The following is a 19199-nucleotide window of genomic DNA, read 5'->3' as shown; positions in this document are numbered from 1 at the left end:
TTATTGCCAGGCCAATGTCTCTCCAGCCACTTACTTGTTCACTATTTATAGTTTCAGGCTGTAAATATTTATTTAGATCTTCCTGCACTTTCCAGATTCACAGGACTGATGCTGGTCTGCCTGTCTGCGCCCCAGTTGCTGGTAAGGGCTGGCCATAGCCCATAGCCCAGGAGGGACACACCTGCACCACTCCCTTCCAACTGCAGGCAAAAATGGCTCCTTTGAAGGCTGGACTCTGAGGCATTGTACGATTTTGAAGTCCCATCTCCAAACCTCCAGGAATATTTCCAACTAAGGGGTAGCCAACCTCCAGGTAGGGCCTGGAGAGCTCACCTGCAGAGTATAAAGATCAGTTCCACAGACAGAAAGGGCTACTTTGGACAGGGTTGTGGTAGAGAAGAAACATTTAAGGGCTACCACAGTTGCTGAATTGAAAGACTTGAGGCCTACTGCACAGGGTTGTTGTGCAGATGAAACAGGAGACAAAAGAAACTCTGCAACAGCATCCAGTTTCGTCTGCAGAATAACACTGTGCAGTAGCCTCAAATCTGCAGAGAGCTGCAAAGAAGAAAGACACATGGCTTGGCTGTGTCTAACCCCCCGGCCAGAGCAGTATTTTAAGTGAGAAGGGGCTTTTCTGTGGCCTGCCTGTCAGGCGACTGTTTGGCAGAAGGGGAAAGTCCCCCCCCCAAAAAAGGAATGCCCACCCCCATGCCCCAAGGCTCCCCTGCAATGCTCTCTGAAGGAAAATGCCTCCCTCCCCTCAATCAGGGGCTGTCAGAGGTTCCTTTGCAGCAGGCCTGAGGGAAGGGGGAGGGGAGGGAGCACACTCTGCAGCCTCCAGCCAGCTCTGTCAGGGTTCTGAGGCAATTTACAGTTGGACATGACAGTTAGGACAGCCTTGGGGCGAAAAGGGCTGGCACAGCCTGTCCAAGCCTCTGTTCTCACCCCCCTTGGCAGTCCTACTGACATCCTCTCCCTGCGGCGGTCAGGGGCAGACTGGCAGTGATGTCTCCAGATTGCCTCTGGCTGGGCTGGAACTCTGGTCTGTCCTAGTGAGGGCCCAATCGGAAGGTGCTTTGCGCCTTCTGATTGGCCCCTCCACTTGTCAGTCCGGGGCCAAGGGGCCAGTCTAGGAGTTTTGATCACGGACTCAGCCCACCCCAACCCTTCTTATTAAGAGGGACAGATTTTTATGTATGATGACCCTGTATGATTTTTATGTATGATAACTTTTGTATTTTTTTACTACACATATCGATTAACCTTTATCATTGATTGCATTTCTATTGATGCATTATTTATATGGGTCAATCGACCGAATAAACATACTGTACTGTACTGATCATATATGGTCATGTCGACCCACCCCTCCCCTCCCGAAATGGCCAGTGATGGCCCTGGAGGGGGTGGGAAGGCGAGGGGGCTCGGATGGGTGTGTCCACAGCTCTGCCTCCCAACCGAATTCTGCACCATCGCTCGTCTTCTACGGTTTCTCAATGCCTGAACGATGTTTCAGGGGTTTCACAACAGCAAAAAAGTTGAGACATGCTTCTGTGGACCAACACAACCAGCCTCTGAAACCATTAAAAAATGGACAAACAGCAAGCACACAGCTGGAGAAGGGGAACTGTGAAACCACTTGAGCCTGTGCTTTCAGCACAGACATGTTCATGAGGTTCCCCTTTCAGATCCCAGTTTGGTGTCTGAGCAGGAGGCTGCATATCTGAACAGTCTCAGTTTGTCCATTCCCACAAAAGCTTCTCTGCACTGGGGGAAGCATTCAGACTCTCCTCTTTCTTAGGGCAGCCAAGTCAAGGCTGGGAAATTTCTGGAGATTTGGGGGGGGGGTGCAGCCTGAGGAGGATGGGGCTGAGAGTGGGGAGGGACTTCAGCAGGGTATAATGATATAGAGCAGGGGTAGGTAAACTGTTGCCCTCCAGATGTCCACGGACTACAATTCCCATGAGCATCTGGAGGGCCACAGTTTGCCTACCCCTGCTATAGAGGAGCCTTTCTCAACTTGGGCAGGCCCCCTGCTGAAGCAACCAGTTCCCCCAGGGAAGCTGATGAAGAAGAGATGGTTTTCATACCCCCCTTTTTTATCTGCCGTGAGGAGTCTCAAAGGGGCTTACAACTGCCTCCCCACAACAGGCACCTTGAGAGGCAGGTGGGCCTGAGAGATACTGGGACTGGTCCAAGGACACGTGCTGGCAGGGGCTTATGGGAATTGTAGTCCACGGACATCTGGAAAGCCACAGTTTGGCCAGCCCTGCACTACACCGTACCAGATCTGGAGATTAGCTATGAGATCAGATTAAGCACCTAAAGGTTAACATAAACAAACAGACCATATAATACTGTTTGTCAATTTTAAAAACTGACTTCTCTGGGCCCCAGCTGGAGGATGGAAACCCTGCTTCTCTGTCATTCTTGTTTTCCGTGGAAAGGGTCCCCTCCCCTACAAAAATACTCTTTTCGCATTTAACAGTCCAAAACTGTATTGTATAAAAGCTCGATACCTGATTCTGTTCCATCTGCTGTTTTAATCTGTTTTTTTTAAAGATTGCCTTTGCCAAGCTATTACAATCCCTGTTTGTTTGGAATAGTTGTCTTTTCAGTTGAGCCCCAGGAGGTTTACAAGCATGACCCCGGGTCAAGCAGCACAACCTAAAACCAGTCTAAAATTACTCCTGTGGAAAAGTCATGGAGCTTTTATCAACCGTTTTGAACGATTTAGGTTTTATTCAAACACAGGCTGCCCCGAAAGCCCACGCTGGCCTGGCAGCTTGCCAGAGAGAAATGCTCAGAATAAACAAACACATTCCCCAAATGGGAGGCATTCCTGTATATGTCTTGGCACAAGAGGCTGGTTACATTTACATCCCACTCAGAACTTGGGGAGAAGAGCTCTCCATGTAAGCACCAAGGGGTGCCAGCTGAGCTTACTTTTGGCCGCTTTACCTTCCAAGTCTACCCTAGGACAAGACTTTGGTTCCTGAATAAGGTGGCCAGCTTCAGTCTGGAAATCATAGAGCTGGAAGGCACCTCAAAGGTCATCTAGTCTACCTGCCCACCTACAATGATCCCAGTTACATACCCAGATGATGCTTCCCCCCCCCAAACCCCCCCCCCCCGAGAATCTCTGGTCAGTCTCACCTGGAGGAAATTCCCCTACCATCCCACAGTGGCAACCAGCAATTCCCTGGGTAGGCAAGGGAGGGCCACAGGAGACAAACACTGACACATCCCTTCCTGCCCACACATTCACCATCTGCAAGAGTTCACAGAGTCAGCATTTCCGTCAGATGACTACTTAAGGTAAAGGTAAAGGTATCCCCTGTGCAAGCACCGGGTCATGTCTGACCCTTGGGGTGATGCCCTCTAGCGTTTTCATGGCAGACTCAATATGGGGTAGTTTGCCAGTGCCTTACCCAGTCATTACCGTTTACCCCCAGCAAGCTGGGTACTCATTTTACCGACCTCGGAAGGATGGAAGGCTGAGTCAACCTTGAGCCGGCTGCTGGGATTGAACTCCCAGCCTCATGGGCAGAGCTTTCAGACTGCATGTCTGCTGCCTTACCACTCTGCGTCACAAGAGGCTCTAAGGCAAACATTAAGGAGCTGCAAATCCTGGGAGAGAAATGATGGGCAATTAACCCCAAGTGTCTCAGCCAACCCAGCTGGCAACCAACATGAGATCTAGAACGATGTGTGTCTATTGCCAACAGAAGTGGCTCTCTGCAGTTCAGGTGGATCCCAGAACCAGCCCGGGAACCAAGGGACCTTCCTTAGAGCTGATACTACCCAATACCGCATACCATGGCTGCTTTACAGTAGGGATCCTCAACCTTTCTCAGGAACTTCTGGAATTCTGACACAAAGCGGTGGGCGCAACCACAACATGACTGCCACAGGAGGCAAGAAACCATAGACAGAGAGGAAGCCCAACTGCTCGGGAGAAGAGAGGTAATTATAAAAATACACTGGGAAACAGAATAAAACTAACTCTGTTGCTTAAACTAGGGATGCCAGTTCCCTGGCGGGATCTAGGGATCCCCTGGAATTACAGTTCATCTGCAGGTGACAGAGATCAGTTCCCCAGGAGGAAATAGCTGCTTTGGAGGGTGGACTCCAGAGCATTATGCAACACTGTGACCCCTCCCCACCCCAAATCCAAGTACTTCCCAGCTCTGAACTGACAGTCCTAGTGTAAATGTCATCTTAATATGCACAGCCAAACTGGGAGAGTTGAGTCAGCTCAGGAGAAGGCGAAGAATAATAGAATCATAGAGTTGGAAGGGACTTCCAGGGTCATCTAGTCCAAACCCATGCACAATGCAGGAAATCACAACTACCTGCCTACCCACAGTGACCCCAATTTCATGCCCAAATGACCCCTCCACAAAGATCTCCAGAATCCAGCCTGGCCTGGAGGAATTTTACCTACTTTCCCACAGTGGCAATGAGCAATTCCCTGAATATGCAAGTATGGGCCACAAGAGACAAACACTGGCACATTCCTTCCTGCCTGTTCATAAGATCAGCATTTCTGTCAGATGACTATATAGCCTCTGCTTAAAAACTTCCAAAGAAGCAGAACTCACCACCTTCCAAGGAAGCCTGCTCCACTGAGGAATCACCCTTACTGCTAGGAAATTCTTCCAGATGTTTAGCCAAAAATTCTTTTGAATTAATTTCATCCCATTGGTTCTGGTCCGACCCTCTGGGGCAACAGAAAAAAACTCTGCTCCATTTTCTATATATGACAGCCCTTCAAGTATTTGATGGTTATCATATCACCTCTTAGTTGTTTTCTCTACAGGCTAAACAGACCAAGCTCCCTCAACCTTTCCTCATACAACTTGGTCTCCAAACCCCTCACAAACCCCGGAAAACCCATTTAACAATTTCTCTGGCCTTTGTTTTTCCAGCAGCTGTTTCTGAATTCGATTCACACAGCCACAGGGACTAGAAACCTAATTTTTAGAACTGCAAACAGAAAACAAAAGCTGAGGAGGCCAATTTTCATGTCCAATAATGTGCAGTGTACCATTTCTGCATTTCCACAAAATTTTATCATATCCATAGCCCTGTCAGTAACTACCATTTTGTTCATACAGCCTGATCTCTTTTGAGTGCAGAATGGGATGAGCTGTGTTTTGGCAGAACAAGATGACAGCTAAGACACAACCGCCTGGATAATTTGTTACTTCTATTTCCTCTTCTGCCCTGGTACACAATGTTGCTCATTTCCTTTTGTGCCCTCAAGCAAAACCCTGTGTTTCAGTTAAGTTTTACACCATTTCACAGATGTCTGTAAAGGCAGCTAAAATAGCATGAATTCTCTTAAAACCATGGACCTTTCTGCATGTACAACTTAATTTTGATTATCACAGAACTGAAGCCGGCACCCCTTTAATTCACATCCTGTTGGTATCCTGTTCCTGCACTCTGCACATTTCTTCCTTCTCAGTTTTTTTCTCCTCCAAATTACAGATTATATCTCCACATACTCCACAGTTTCAGGCAGTGGGTGCCTTTTGAAATTGTAAGGAGAGATTCTTAAAGCTGCTTTCACCTCTGGGTTGCCATCTTAATAGAAGGTTTTCCTGACTTTACCTTCTCTAAGCCCCAGTACTGCTTAAGCATTTAAATATTTTTATATCTTCCCCTTGCAAGAATCTGGGGTCAGAGTTAGTTTCAGAACTATAGACAAACTTTTCTTGTGGAACCCCTTAAGCTGTTTCCCCCCTTCTTCCTCCTGACATGTGCGTCAAATAGTGGGCTGTTGCTATTGCTGTTTGCTTTTTCTCCCCTTCCCATCCCATCATGTCAATTTTATTTTTAAGTAAGGAACTCAGTACAATTGGATTCCTGTTTTTTTAAAAAAAAACAATTCTAATGAGGCACTGCATTGCTGTTTGTTTTAATGAAAAAATTCAGAAAAGCCTTCATATGCTGATTATCAGCTCAAGATACAACCTAGGCAGTATATCTCAATTAATAAAACTCAATCAGCCAGAAGAGCAAAAGGTCATGGGTTTCAACCTGTATATGGGTGTTTCGTTCTTTGTCCACACAGAATTTGCCATGCTGATTCATTTTCCTTTTTTTTCCTACTGAAAAGATGGTACAGCCTTTTTTAAAACATGAGCTTTTCAAAAGTAAACTATATATATTAGCAATGCCAGTCCACCTGTTTTATGGCTTGCCTCCAAGAGACAGATCAGATCCCATGAAGAAAATGGCTGCTTTGGAGTGTGGACTCCATAGCATTAGACTGCATTAAGATCCCTCCCTGCCCCAAATCATGCCTACTCCCAGCTCCACCCCCAAAGTTTCCAGCCCAAAGCTGGGTATTTCCCAACCCAAAGCTGGTAATCTTACTGTGTTTGTGTGTATATATATCCCCCTCCTAGTCATGACCAGTTTGTGTCCATGATGATGCACTGGGTGAAGATCGCCCCGACTGACCCTTAGTGGAATCCAATAGGGAGAGGGCAATGCCCCAATCAGGGCCAATCACAGCTCTTCCCTGCCCCCCTTCTGCCTGCTGCCTCTGGGCACTTAGTAGAGAGGGAGGACAACCAGCACTGTTCCAAAGCTCCACTTTGTGACCAAACACCAACAGTAAGTTGGGACAGCAGGAGGAAGGCCGGCCCGATGGCTGTGCTCACCCAGCTGGGCTGGTCCTCTCCCAGCATGGCTTTGGACACACCAGAGAGCAGGGGGAGGAGGGCCAGCCATGCTCTGTGGTGAGCTGATGAAGGTAAGGTGGTGGAGGGTTCGCTCCAGCAACCCTGCTGCAGAGGACTGCTTTAGGAGGTAGGTCTTAGTTTGGCAGTACCTTGGGTGGTGGAGCTGGAAGTGGGCAGGATTGGGGGGAGAGACCTGGATGGAGTGCAATTCTACTTAGTCCTCCCTCCAAACTAGTCATCTTCTTCAGGGGAGCTACTCTATCTCACCTGGAGATTCGAGGAGATCCCCAGGTTCCACCTGGAGGCTGCCAACCCTGGCTGGCCCCATGGATGATATCTCCAACAGCTGGGGGTCCATTGAAGCTCCAGGCTGGCATCCCTAGTATGAGCCTTTATATCAGCCTTTCTCAACTTTTCTATTGTTGCTAAATCCCTGAAACATTCTTCAGGCCTCAAGAATCCCCAGAAGTGGTGTGATCATGCTGGATGTGATTGGGAAGCCTCGCTGCGTACATGCCCCTTCCCACCCCCTCCAGGCCCATCATGGGCCATTTTGTGGAGGGGAGGGGGGAAAACATGATTATATATGGTCATATCACCTGATAAATGTTTAACACAGGGGTAGTCAAACTGCGGCCCTCCAGATGTCCATGGACTGCAATTCCCAGGAGCCCCCTGCCAGCATTCGCTGGCAGGGGGCTCCTGGGAATTGTAGTCCATGGACATCTGGAGGGCCGCAGTTTGACTACCCCTGGTTTAACACATTTTAAAAATATCAGAAAAATTAACTCCCACCCATTTGAGAAACCCTTCCAGGGCCCTCAAGAGATCCCAGGGTTTTACTAAACCTGGGTTGAGCAAAGCCTGCTTTATACAACTAAGCAGAATTAAACTAAACTCACACAGACCTATAGGCTAGCACCTGCTGCCTCTCAGAGTGAAATGGGCTTTGCCTGTAGCGTAAGAAAATAAAATTAACACAACTCAGTTTCTTTTGACATCCCAGAACCCTGATATAATTGAACCAGTTGCAAATTTTTTTTTATCTAGCCATGAGAAATCATGAATGTATTATGTCTAAAGCATGATCTTTGCCTTCGTTCTCACTAGCAGTGGATCCTTTTGCACTTTCCCTTCTTATACAACAACAAGAAGCCTTTAATAGCATATAAAAGTACAATATAAGAAGGGAAAGTGCAAAAGGATCCACTGATAGTGAGAACAAATGCAAAGATCATGCTTTAGACATAATACATTCACGATTTCTCATGGCAAGATGTAAAAACTTTGCTACTGGTTCAATTATACTTTCATATGCTATTAAAGGCTTGTTGTTGTTATAAAATTAACACACCCAAGCATGCTCTGATCTAGGAATAGACTTCAGGTCTCTCCTAGAAGCGCTTCTGCCAAGCATTTCCCCGCACTGGTGTGCATGGGAAATGACTGAAGCAGCCACCTCACACAGAGATGACAACTAACCACTTTGGAGGCTCATCTGCATATGACAACTCACACCAAGGCATGCAAACCCATCTTGCCTGAGCCATGAGGGGAAAAGAAGCCCTAAGAACATGGACCTTGTGGGTTTAAAACCACCCAAGTGGTACCGCCGGGGCAGCACACACCCTAATGCTGATGCAACGGCTGCATGGGAGTTCTCTTGGCCAAGACTGAACTCTGTTCCAAAACCTTAGCTCAGGGGTAGTCAAACTGAGGCCCTCCAGATGTCCATGGACTACAATTCCCAGGAGCCCCCTGCCAGCATTCGCTGGCAGGGGGCTCCTGGGAATTGTAGTCCATGGACATCTGGAGGGCCGCAGTTTGACTACCCCTGCCTTAGCTGGACAGGACATGCATCTTTTTCAGATTGCTAGGTTTCCTGTTATCTCACACCAGCTGAAGATTCTGACCCTCTATACCAGGGGTGGGCAAACTGTGGCCCTCCAGATGTCCGTGGACTACAATTCCCATGAGCCCCTGCCAGTTTGCCCACCCCTGCTCTATACATTAATGTGCCTTCATTAATGTGCCTTCATGAATTTATTTGAGTCCAAGATGTGCCGTGATTTGACTCCAATATGTGCCATGATTGTAGCTCCACTCTTTATGAAATCAAGCGTTGCTATGACAGCTTACACACCCCCCCCCCCAAAAAAAATAATTCTGGAAACTGTAGTTGACAAATTGTGGCAAAAGATTTATAGTTCCTTCCACAGAACTGTAGCTCCTATGTAAGGAATACAAGGTAGAGGAAATAGGTATTAAATCAGGTTAGCTCTGTGGCCTAGATGTGTGCTATCTGGGTGTTCTAGTGACTGAATTTTGGGCTGGGACCTGACAAAGTATCCCAGAGACTGAATTTACGTATAGGCAAAGTACAAGTTCCTCTACTGAGCTCCGTCAACAGGTCCTGGCCTCTGTCCAACCCACCCAGCAGACGCGGACTCTCTGTGCTAGAGAGTTATTCTAAACAACAAATACCAAATGAAGTTCTCTAACCCATCAAGAGGGAGCTGTGTAGAAACCTGTGTATTTGTGCTGCCAGTTTAGTTATGGAACCACCATGAGGATTTCTAACAAAGTTATTAGGGCCTCACAGAACTTGCAGTACACAACATCTAATCGGAGAGATCACATTCATTTTAAAGATTTTGGGGTTATTAAAAAAAGGAGAGAGAGTGTTGAGAAGGTCACGAATGCCCGACGGCCATTAATGGCTTCCTATTATCCAAGAGAGTAATTATCGAGTGAGCAGGATAAACAAAACGACATCTCAGCCTGCATTGTCTCTTGGAAGAACAGCTCATTAAATCCTGTCACTATTTCCCGAAACAACATGTTTTTGAAACAGAAGGCAGAAACGAAGGCACAGCTCGGCCCTCAGAAAGAAAATATCAACCGACTCTTTCCATAACCCATTTTTTTAGTCACTTGTTACAAAAAGAGCATTCAAAATAGGAACTGTGAGTGAAGAAGCTGGGATTTTTGAGCGGCTAAAATCAAATCCAGTCTGAAGAACATCTGCTCAGGAGGGACAGAAATTCGGAAAGAAAACTAATATAAGCCATTAAAAGGAGATCGTCTAGTTAGGCAATGAAAATGGCAAGAAAGATAAATCACATAGGGCAGGAGTAGTCAAACTGCGGCCCTCCAGATGTCCATGGACTACAATTTCCACGAGGTTCATGTGAATTGTAGTCCATGGACATCTGGAGGGCCGCAGTTTGACTACCCCTGCCATTGTTGTTGTTAGGTGCGAAGTCGTGTCCGACCCATTGCGACCCCATGGACAATGATCCTCCAGGCCCTCCTGTCCTCTACCATTCCCCGGAGTCCATTTAAGTTTGCACCTACTGCTTCAGTGATGCCATCTAGCCACCTCATTCTCTGTCGTCCCCTTCTTCTTTTCCCCTCTATCGCTCCCAGCATTAGGCTCTTCTCCAGGGAGTCCTTTCTTCTCATGAGGTGGCCAAAGTATCTGAGTTTCATCTTCAGGATCTGGCCTTCTAAGGAGCAGTCAGGGCTGATCTACTCTAGGACTGACCGGTTTATTCACCTTGCAGTCCAAGGGACTCGCAAGAGTCTTCTCCAGCACCAGAGTTCAAAAGCCTCAATTCTTTGACACTTGGCCTTCCTTATGGTCCAACTTTCACAGCCATACATTGCAACTGGGAAGACCATAGCCTTGACTAAGCACACTTTTGTTGTTTGTCTCTGCTTTTTAGGATGTTGTCTAGATTTGCCATAGGTTTCCTCCCCAGGAGCAAGCATCTTTCCTCCCCAGGACCAAGCAACCCCTGCCATAGAGGGCCACAATTTAGGCATCTTGGTGGCAGGATTGCTTTGGATGTCCTTTCGGAGAATTGTGCTGTGTCTGAGAGCAAAGCAGGACAACAGAAAACGAATGCTGGAAGTCACGCCGAGGAAGACATTCAGTCTGCTGGACTGACAAAAGTGATCTGATGCCAAATGTAATGGCGGATTAAAAATCTGGGATTCAGGACAGTTATGAGACAACGCCCCACAGATAAGAAATGAGACAGTTACACAGGCAGCCTCTGTGAGGAAAATCATGAGGAAACATTGAGGGGGAAAGCGATTTACTGAACACAGTGATACCACTAAAGGGACATTGATTCTAGATGGGGGAAATATAAGGTCCAGTGGCATCTTAAAGACATCAGAAAATTCATTCTGGCACAAACTTCCATGAGTCAGAGCCTACTTTCTTAAACACATCGCTGACTCACAAAAGCTGAGGTAGAAATAAAAATGTCCTTAAGCTCCCATTGCTCTTCTCTTCATATGCTGTGTTTATTGTATGCACTTTCTCCCCCTCCAATTACAGGGTTCCCAGTAATTAACATCAGAAGAGAAGAGCTAAGAAGAAATAATGTTGTATTTCTTCATAGTGTGAACCGCCCTGAGACAGCAGGCCCGACAGGGGAGGTCTATAAACGTGTTGAATAAATAAATAATAATAAAGACATGCTGGGTGAACAGAAGATGATGCAGCCAATGGATTATCCACTAGACTGGGATCCCCAATCTTTTGGAACTGGCAGGCTGTCAAGAAGTCAATGCCTGGTGAACAAAAAAGAAGAGAAGAAGGACTGAAAACTGAATGGTAGCTGGTGTCAGACAAAGGCTGGGGACACACGGAAGGGTCCTGGCAGAGGCAGTAAAGAGGACAGAGATAGCCATGATAAATACATGTTTGGTGTGAGAATGGAAACCCTTCTGGCTTTAGTTTTTGCATAGTGGGGAAACAATTGTTTGTGAGGCCTCAAGAGTCATCCAGTCCTTTATATGTTGCCTCCAGGCTGGCTGCCTCAAGATGCAGAGGTTCCCTTCAATCACCATGACTAGTAGTCTCCACATATCTGCCTAGTTCCCTTTTAAAGCTGACCATACTTGTGGTCATCACATCCTAACAACACAGTTTAGTTCCTGCCCTGATGAGTTTGCTGCCTCCAATAATGTCCAGGTCCACCTACTGGTCCCTCTCCAAAGACGCATATCTTTGGCACACAGCTGACCCAGGGGCAGAGATCTTGCCGGACCCCTCCTGCGGATACTCACCAAGCACCTTGATCTCCCAACTTGTAGAGCTGGAAAAGCTGGTCTCAGGGTTGGAAGCATTGCAGGTGTAATTCCCAGCCTGGTCGAAGGACAGACTAAGTATCGAAAGCTGTGAATTCATCTTGGGAAGCTCAGTGTTGTTAAAGGACCAAGTGTATTGTGCTGAAGGGTGCGAATCAGCGCGGCAGGAGAGGGTGAGGGGGGAGCCCTCTGCATAATCGTGCCGTGGGGGGCTGATTACCGGTTCATCAGGCCCATCTGGAGCAAATACAGGAGAGTCATACATTGGGGGAAGACATATAGTTTTGGGGTGGGAGTTGGGGGTGGGGTTAAAGACTTCCAGCCATCTTCCACCAAGTGCATTATAAGCAGGACTGGCACACATCTGTAGGTTTGGCACTGGACTACTTCTCTCTTGACACCCAGGGAAGCTTCTATTCAGAGGCCCCATCTAGGGAGATTTTAAGCCACTCCCACATCCATGCAGTGTTTATTTAGGGCATGTCTACAATCCAAATTTTGAATGGGTTTTTATTCCCAGGAAATAATGTTTGGGTTAAACAAATTAGATCAGCAAGAATGAATCCTCCTGAAAATTCAACAGTCAGGGTCTGTGAAGGAAGTTTGATTGTTTCAAGCTAGTTAGAAGTCTGTTGACACTACGGTTATTGCAGAATTTTCAAAAGGAAGGGTTGTTAGTGACTCTGTTGCCACAGAGAGCCAAGCAGGAAGCAGAGGAGTTTTTCAAAGCAAGTTAAGCAAGTTAAGACGTGGGGATTTATTTATCCCCCATTTTCTCCCCAAAGGGGATGCAAAGCCAGTTACAACGTTCTCCCCTTTTGTATTTTATGACTGGGCCCAAAGTCACCCAGTTAGCTTCCATGGCAAAGTGGGGAGTTTGAGACTGGGTTTCTCAGATTCTAGTTGGACAGTCTTAGCCCCTACCCCAAACTAGCTTCTAGGAAGAACCCATCTTTACCCAATTTTGGGGAAGGACTCACTACTCTTTTGATTTGGGGTGGGGTGGGGTGGGGAGGGGAGATGGCAGTATCAAGATCTGTGTGATGTGTTATAATAAGAAACACAACACACCTGCATCCCACTGTTTTCAGGACCGTCATTTGGAGCCCTGCATATTTAGATGAAAGGGGTATTCGCTGCCCTCTTGTTAGATTGTAATGTCCTAAAGGTCACAAATAATTGTGGGGAGTTACTAGATGAAATTTGGAATGCACACTTTGTTAAGACAATTAGATATCTCTGATTTTTCTTAAGGCAGCCGCTTTATATCCTCACACCAGTCCGAATCAGCATATTTAATACAGATGTTTGGTCTCTATTGACATGAATACATAACTGCAAGCAAAAATCCCAACTAACTGGAGAAAAGATGGCAACGTCATTTACAATTGTAGTTATGTTTAATATACCACTACTCCTACTGAGACTGGGATACACGGAAGATGTTGTTGGCTTTAACTATCAAATAAAGTGGTTAACAACTTTTATGACAAGAGCTAGAAAGGAACCAGCTATGAGGAAAGGCAATGAGGTTTCAGCTTAAAGGGCTGATTCAAAAGATTCAGAGGCATTCAGTACCATGATCATATTTTGAAACACTGATCAGAATTTAGAGACAGCAGAAGGAAAATGGATATGAAAGAAGGAAAATGGGTCTTAAAACTCAAATCTGAGTTTATGCCGGATACTCTAATCAGAGTGGTTTTTAAGTGCAGACATTAGAAAGTAGTAATTACTGCATTTAAAAGATACGAGTTTAATGTTTGTTCATTGCTGCTGACAATCAGTGTAATTGATATAAGAACGAGGATTCTTCATTATTAAGAAATAAATATAAAACAGGACAAGACTTAAAAAAAAATACAAAAATTAATAGCTGATTATTTGGCAGGTGCAGTTTCCAACTCCCCACACCAGAAGAGACCCTTCTATGTCAATTAATTAATTAATTGATTGATTAATACTTTTAAGCTGCCTTTCTTCGACAGAGTTTAAGGCATCTGTCCTCTCCCATTTGTGCATATCCATATTATCGATCTTCGAAAAGCTAAGTATATAAGTTGTAAGCTAGTACTCAGCTCATTCCACCTATGTTGTGCTCCCGAGATATTTTTAAACCCTCTCTCAGTGATAAAGCAAAACTTACAGAAGACATCCAGCAGGTAGGTGGCGCTGGAGTTGGAGAAACTGTTTTGTCCAGAGCAGGTATAGTTGCCTGTGTCATTCCGGCGGATTGGGTTGAACGTGAGGCTGTTGTAACCCAGGAAGATATGCCCTCCCGACGCCAGTTTCTGGTCCCCTTTTGACCAGCTGTAGGAAACATTGCTGCCTGCAGAACTGCAGTTAAGAACGATGAGGTCATTTTCAACGGGTTTGTCGGGGTGACTGGTGATGATGACATTAGACACTGGTTCTGCAGAGAGAGAGAGAAGAAGGAAGGCGATGGGGAGGGAGGGGAGTTATTTGGAGATTAAAAAGAAAGGATAAGTTTGGGCTGACGGCTGGTGTTTACTTCGTCCTTGACTTCCATGTTCCAGTCTCCCACTGCAATTTAGGAAGCAGTTGTGTATTCCCTTTCCTGAGGAGAGTGAATTCATTCATGGGACCTTGCTAAAATTTAAATCTTTCAGGAATCGATGGACATGAGGAGCCGGACAGAAAATCGTCATCCTAATGGATCGTTGCACCCATTGGGATACACAAATTTGTTTGATGTAAGGCAAATGTTCAGTGGAGGATGAAAGATAAAGTGGCACTCGATAACAGGGAAGGACGAGGAAACAATGATGACAAAAAATCAAGGAAGGCAGCGGATGGTCCAAAAATGGTCCCACTAGTAGTTCATGTACCACGGAAGACAGACCCAGTGGTTAACGGAAGTGGCGTAACGACATTTGAAGACTCAACAACAGGGAAAGAAATAACAGAGTTTGCTCCTCCTTGAATGGATTTTATCAGTGTAAAGCAGTGAAGACAGAGCAGATCATCCATGGAGATACTTTGGGGAAAAACCAGAAGGAAGCCAACATGACACAAACAAGCAAGTGGGAGGAAAGAGAATTCAGGCGCTGATTCACTCAAGTGAATGTCAACTCGCTGGGCATAGTTGCTCATCCAGAGTCCAACGAACGTGAAGCACACGATGACCATCTCAGCTCTAGCAGGGAAGCGTTCGACGAAGGAAGACAGACAAAGGAAAATCAATGCCAGGAACTTGCACACAATGTGTACTGGTTATTCCAGATTGGCAGGAAACAATAGCATACCCTTCAAGTCCAGAAGAGACAGGACTTCATAACAATGGTTGAGTGAGGCAAGACAGAACAGCTAAATTTGACCTGAAGAATGAAAGCTTTGTTGTACACCAGGAATGGAAGTGATTGTCATTTAAAAGACTGAATAGGGACACAGTCAGGCAAGGGGACTGCCCAGTCAAAGTGAGCAGATGTAATGGGTGGAAAGGTAACTTGTTTAGCATCTGATTGATGCCTGCCAAGGGTCATGGATCTGGAACAGAATCAAAGCAGATAACAAAGAGGAACAGCCCACTGAATGGAGAGACACTGAGATCCTGGAGTCAGAAAAATCCAAATAGACAGTCCATCTTTGGAAGAATTCCAGAACCGAATGTAGCGGGCGGTTTGATCACAATCACCCATGCACGGGCTGGAGAAAGAAGGCCTCTCCAAGGAGACAGGAAACCAAAATGGCAACAGGAAATATTCAGTGCAACACAATCAGTCAGGCCAGGCAAAGGCAGATTTCAGAGATCAGCAACACAGGGAGGCAAGTTCTCCTGGGAAGACAAGCTGAACACTTCTATTACTCACCCAGGACAGTGACCTCAAGGCTGCTGGTGCTGAAGTCACCTGTGTCATCATTGGTGGCATTACAAGTATAACTCCCAGCACTGCTTCTTGAGAGATCCTGGATCAGGAGTCGAGAATCCGTCTGGTTTTCCAGGAGTTGATTGTTATACCACCAAGAATAGTTTGCAGTTGGGTTGGAGTCGGCAAAGCAAGAGAGGTTGAGGGTGGAGCCCTCATTATAAACTGACTCTTGGGGGTCAATTATTGGGCTATCAGGCCCGTCTGGAGCAAACAAAGGAAAGCTACATGTTGAAACAGGTTAGACTGTTCTCGCAGAAGTCGGGTACACTCTCAAGATCTTCCATCATAACTGTTTCCTAAGTCCTGAACATGGGTAGCTGTAACGTCTTGGAGACAAATCTCAGGAATTCAGGGCTCAAGGAATATTGATCCTTTGGGATATTTCTTTGGAAACAGGGTGACATCTTACTGCTAGGTTTCTGGTTGCACTTTAAGGATGGGTGTCAGAGCTCAGCCTTTCTCAACTTTTTTACTGTTGAGAAACCCCTGAAACATTCTTCAGGAATCGAGAAACCCCAGAAGTTGTATGATCGTGCTGAATATGGTTGGGAAGCAGAGCTGTGGACATGCCCCCTTGGGCATGCCCCTCCTCTCCCCATCCCTCCAAGGTCCATCATCGGCTGTTTTGGGAGGGGAGGGGTGGGTCAACATGACCATATAAGATCATATCACCCAATGAATGTTTAACAAATTTAAAAAATATATAAAAATTAATTAATTCTCATTCATTTGGGAAACCCTTCCAGGGACATCAAGAAAGCCTGGTCTACAGTAGAAAAGCTACATTTGAATCCAGTACCACCACCAGGGCAAACCAGATTGTCAGGGTATGAAGTTTCAAAAGTCCAAATTCCTTTTGCCAGTCACCATCTGGGGAAGCACGCTTTGATTCTTGAAAAGTTAACCCTGAAAATAGGGCTGGTTTCTATTAGTGCCCCTCCCCTTCCCACCCCCTCCAGGCCCATCATTGGCCATTTTTTCATATCACCATATATGGTCATATCACAATAAATGTTTAAGAAATGTTAAAAAATATATTTAAAAAATAACTCCCACCCATGCAGGAAACCTTTCCAGGTGCATCAAGATACCCCAGGGCAGGGGTAGTCAAACTGTGGCCCTCCAGATGTCCATGGACTACAATTCCCAGGAGCCCCCGCCAGCATTCACTGGCAGGGGGCTCATGGGAATTGTAGTCCATGGATATCTGGAGGGCCGCAGTTTGACTACCCCTGCCCCAGGGTTTCACAGAGCCCTGGTTGAGAAAGCCAGCTCTAACCTTTCCATTAGTATCCCATCATCTGAAGAAGAGAAAATTAGCTAAGGATGGAGATTGTACTAGTGGACTTATCAGTGCTGCAAAAATGAATATTTGCAGGATTTTAAAAAAAAATCGAGGTTATTTTTAGCCCTTACAACTTAGGTTGGGATTGGCCACAATAGATATGAGCCAATTGGCTTAATCAGAAAGACAAACAGTAACGATTTGGTATTTTTATCTATTGACCACTGGACTGCCATAGATGTTCATTACAGGAATTCCCTGCATGGAATCTTTTTACTCTCTAGAACTGTTGGCCACACCAAGGTTAGTGGGGAGGTAAAATCCTTCCCCTCTTGCCCATCTGTTGCCTTTGATATATCCAGACAATAACCCTAAAATAGCTAATTCTGAGAGAGGTTGTGTCCTTCTTTGCCATGAAACTTGGTGGGTGGCCAGTGTCTCATCTCTTTTTGCTTAAATATGCTTCACAAATTTGTCGTGATGATAAGATGAACAAGGAAGAACCACGTATCCCTGAGCGGCTTGGGAAAAGGGTGGGGTACAAAGTAGACGGACAGCAAACATGTGGCCAAGATAACAGACTCTCTCCTCAGAGTTATCACTGAATACTCAGACTAGACTTACAGAATATTTCCAGCCAGTGAGGCTCACTGTACTGGGAAGAGAAGTCGTTGACTCCTTGGCAGACGTAGCTGGAAGTGTCGTCCCTGTTGCTAGAATTGAGCGTCAGCGTCATGTTTTTGTCTGACAGAATGACACGATCTCCTGGTTCCACCAGTTGGCTGCCCTTCAACCAGTAGTAAGAGACAAGGCTACCTTGAGAGGTACAACTCAACTGGACAATGTAGTACTCTATAGCTGTGGAAGGGCCTACAATGGTGACATTGGATACTTCATCTGTTGGGATAGAAAAATTGAAAGAGTTCCATGTTGGTTTGGAATGCAATGCCATCATCCTTTGAAGATGTCAAGGACAAAACCCATATTGAGAGAATTAGACGATCAGTATAGACAGACAGGTGTAAAAGATCATGGGGGGGGGGGGGAGGATCAGGAATGGGACTTGGTGGTCAGCCGTCAGAACCATCAGTCCAAACAAAGAAACCCCAGTGAGGAAAGACAGTGAAGTCAAAACTAGCATAGTACTCAGAACAGGAATAATGAAGTGACCCCATGTGATGCTCTCATGATCACCAGAGAGCTGGAAAGAACTCTAGGAGAAAACTGGGACTACAAGAACAAACAAGGAAGCACAGAACCGGTCCAGTGGTTGATGGATGGTTGACAGTTTGTGACAGGATGGATGACACCCCCATGTATGAAAGTGGATGTGAAGTAGAGGACAGAGACAGGAGAAGTAAGAGCTCCTAATGCCCCCAAATACATAAGTGATGAATCAGTTACAGGAGTCTCTGCTCACCCAGAGTAGGAAATATGGAAATGTTATACTATGGTGCATCCAAACAAGCCAGAGCTAACCTTATACCACAGTAAAGGAGCTACAGTTTAGGACAGGAGTCTCCAGTGTATCAACTGGCACCTTTCCTAGCATCCACAAAGTATTTTTAGAAAGTAGATTGTGCAAGGGGGTGGTTTTGCCAAGCAAAGCTTCTGAGTGGCCCTTGCAGATGTGACTGGCTGAGTAGTTTTGTTTTTTAAATTGCTTTGGCAGCAACTGACTCAACAGTTCAAGGTCAGGAAGAGTGTGTGGGAAGCTACAGTAGCTATTTTATGGCTGGCCCCACCTCGTGTGGCAGCCATTTTGTGACTGCATCCACCAAACTCTTGTCAGAATTCCAAAGGTGCCCACAGGGTCAAAAATGCAGGGATCTCTAAAGTTTTTTACTTCAGATTGTTAAATTACCAAACGAGTTCTAATGCTATGAGGCCTTTTAAACTAGACAATAGTTCAAGGATTTAACATGTGCTTAACCTAGCCCTGACAGGAGCAGTTCGTTGAATGATCCAAATATATTTCTAGGGAAAGAGGAAGAGCAGTCTGCTCTGACTTCATCATTCACTCAAACACTAAATCCTTTCTGTGACTTATCTGGGAAGAAATCTTGTGCTCTTATCATTTCTCCTCAAAGGGCTGCTGGACCTCCTGCTAGCCGGAGCCAAGCAGCAGTGGGAGAATTGTGGTCACTCTGTAATGCCATTTCCAGCGTGGGTCTGGAACTGATTACTGCATTAAGGTGAGACTCCTGGATTCCACTG

The 19199-nt window shown here is 45.9% G+C and overlaps 1 protein-coding gene across 1 annotated transcript in view; it reads right to left on the bottom strand.

The window, feature by feature from the left end:
- Positions 1–19199, bottom strand: part of LOC143838841 (cell adhesion molecule CEACAM5-like) — a 49763-nt gene that overhangs the window by 13791 nt on the left and 16773 nt on the right. The window contains exons 6-9 of the mRNA XM_077340750.1: positions 17607–17879; positions 15638–15898; positions 13954–14220; positions 11787–12044 (exon numbers count right to left, since the gene is read on the bottom strand). Coding sequence (XP_077196865.1) covers positions 11787–12044; positions 13954–14220; positions 15638–15898; positions 17607–17879 — 1059 coding nt within the window. The remainder of the gene's footprint in view (positions 1–11786; positions 12045–13953; positions 14221–15637; positions 15899–17606; positions 17880–19199) is intronic.

Source organism: Paroedura picta, chromosome 5 (assembly GCF_049243985.1).
Source record: "Paroedura picta isolate Pp20150507F chromosome 5, Ppicta_v3.0, whole genome shotgun sequence".
Taxonomy (NCBI): Eukaryota; Metazoa; Chordata; class Lepidosauria; order Squamata; family Gekkonidae; genus Paroedura; species Paroedura picta.
Note: the sequence above shows the minus strand (reverse complement) of the source record. Positions and strands in the feature narration are given on the sequence as shown.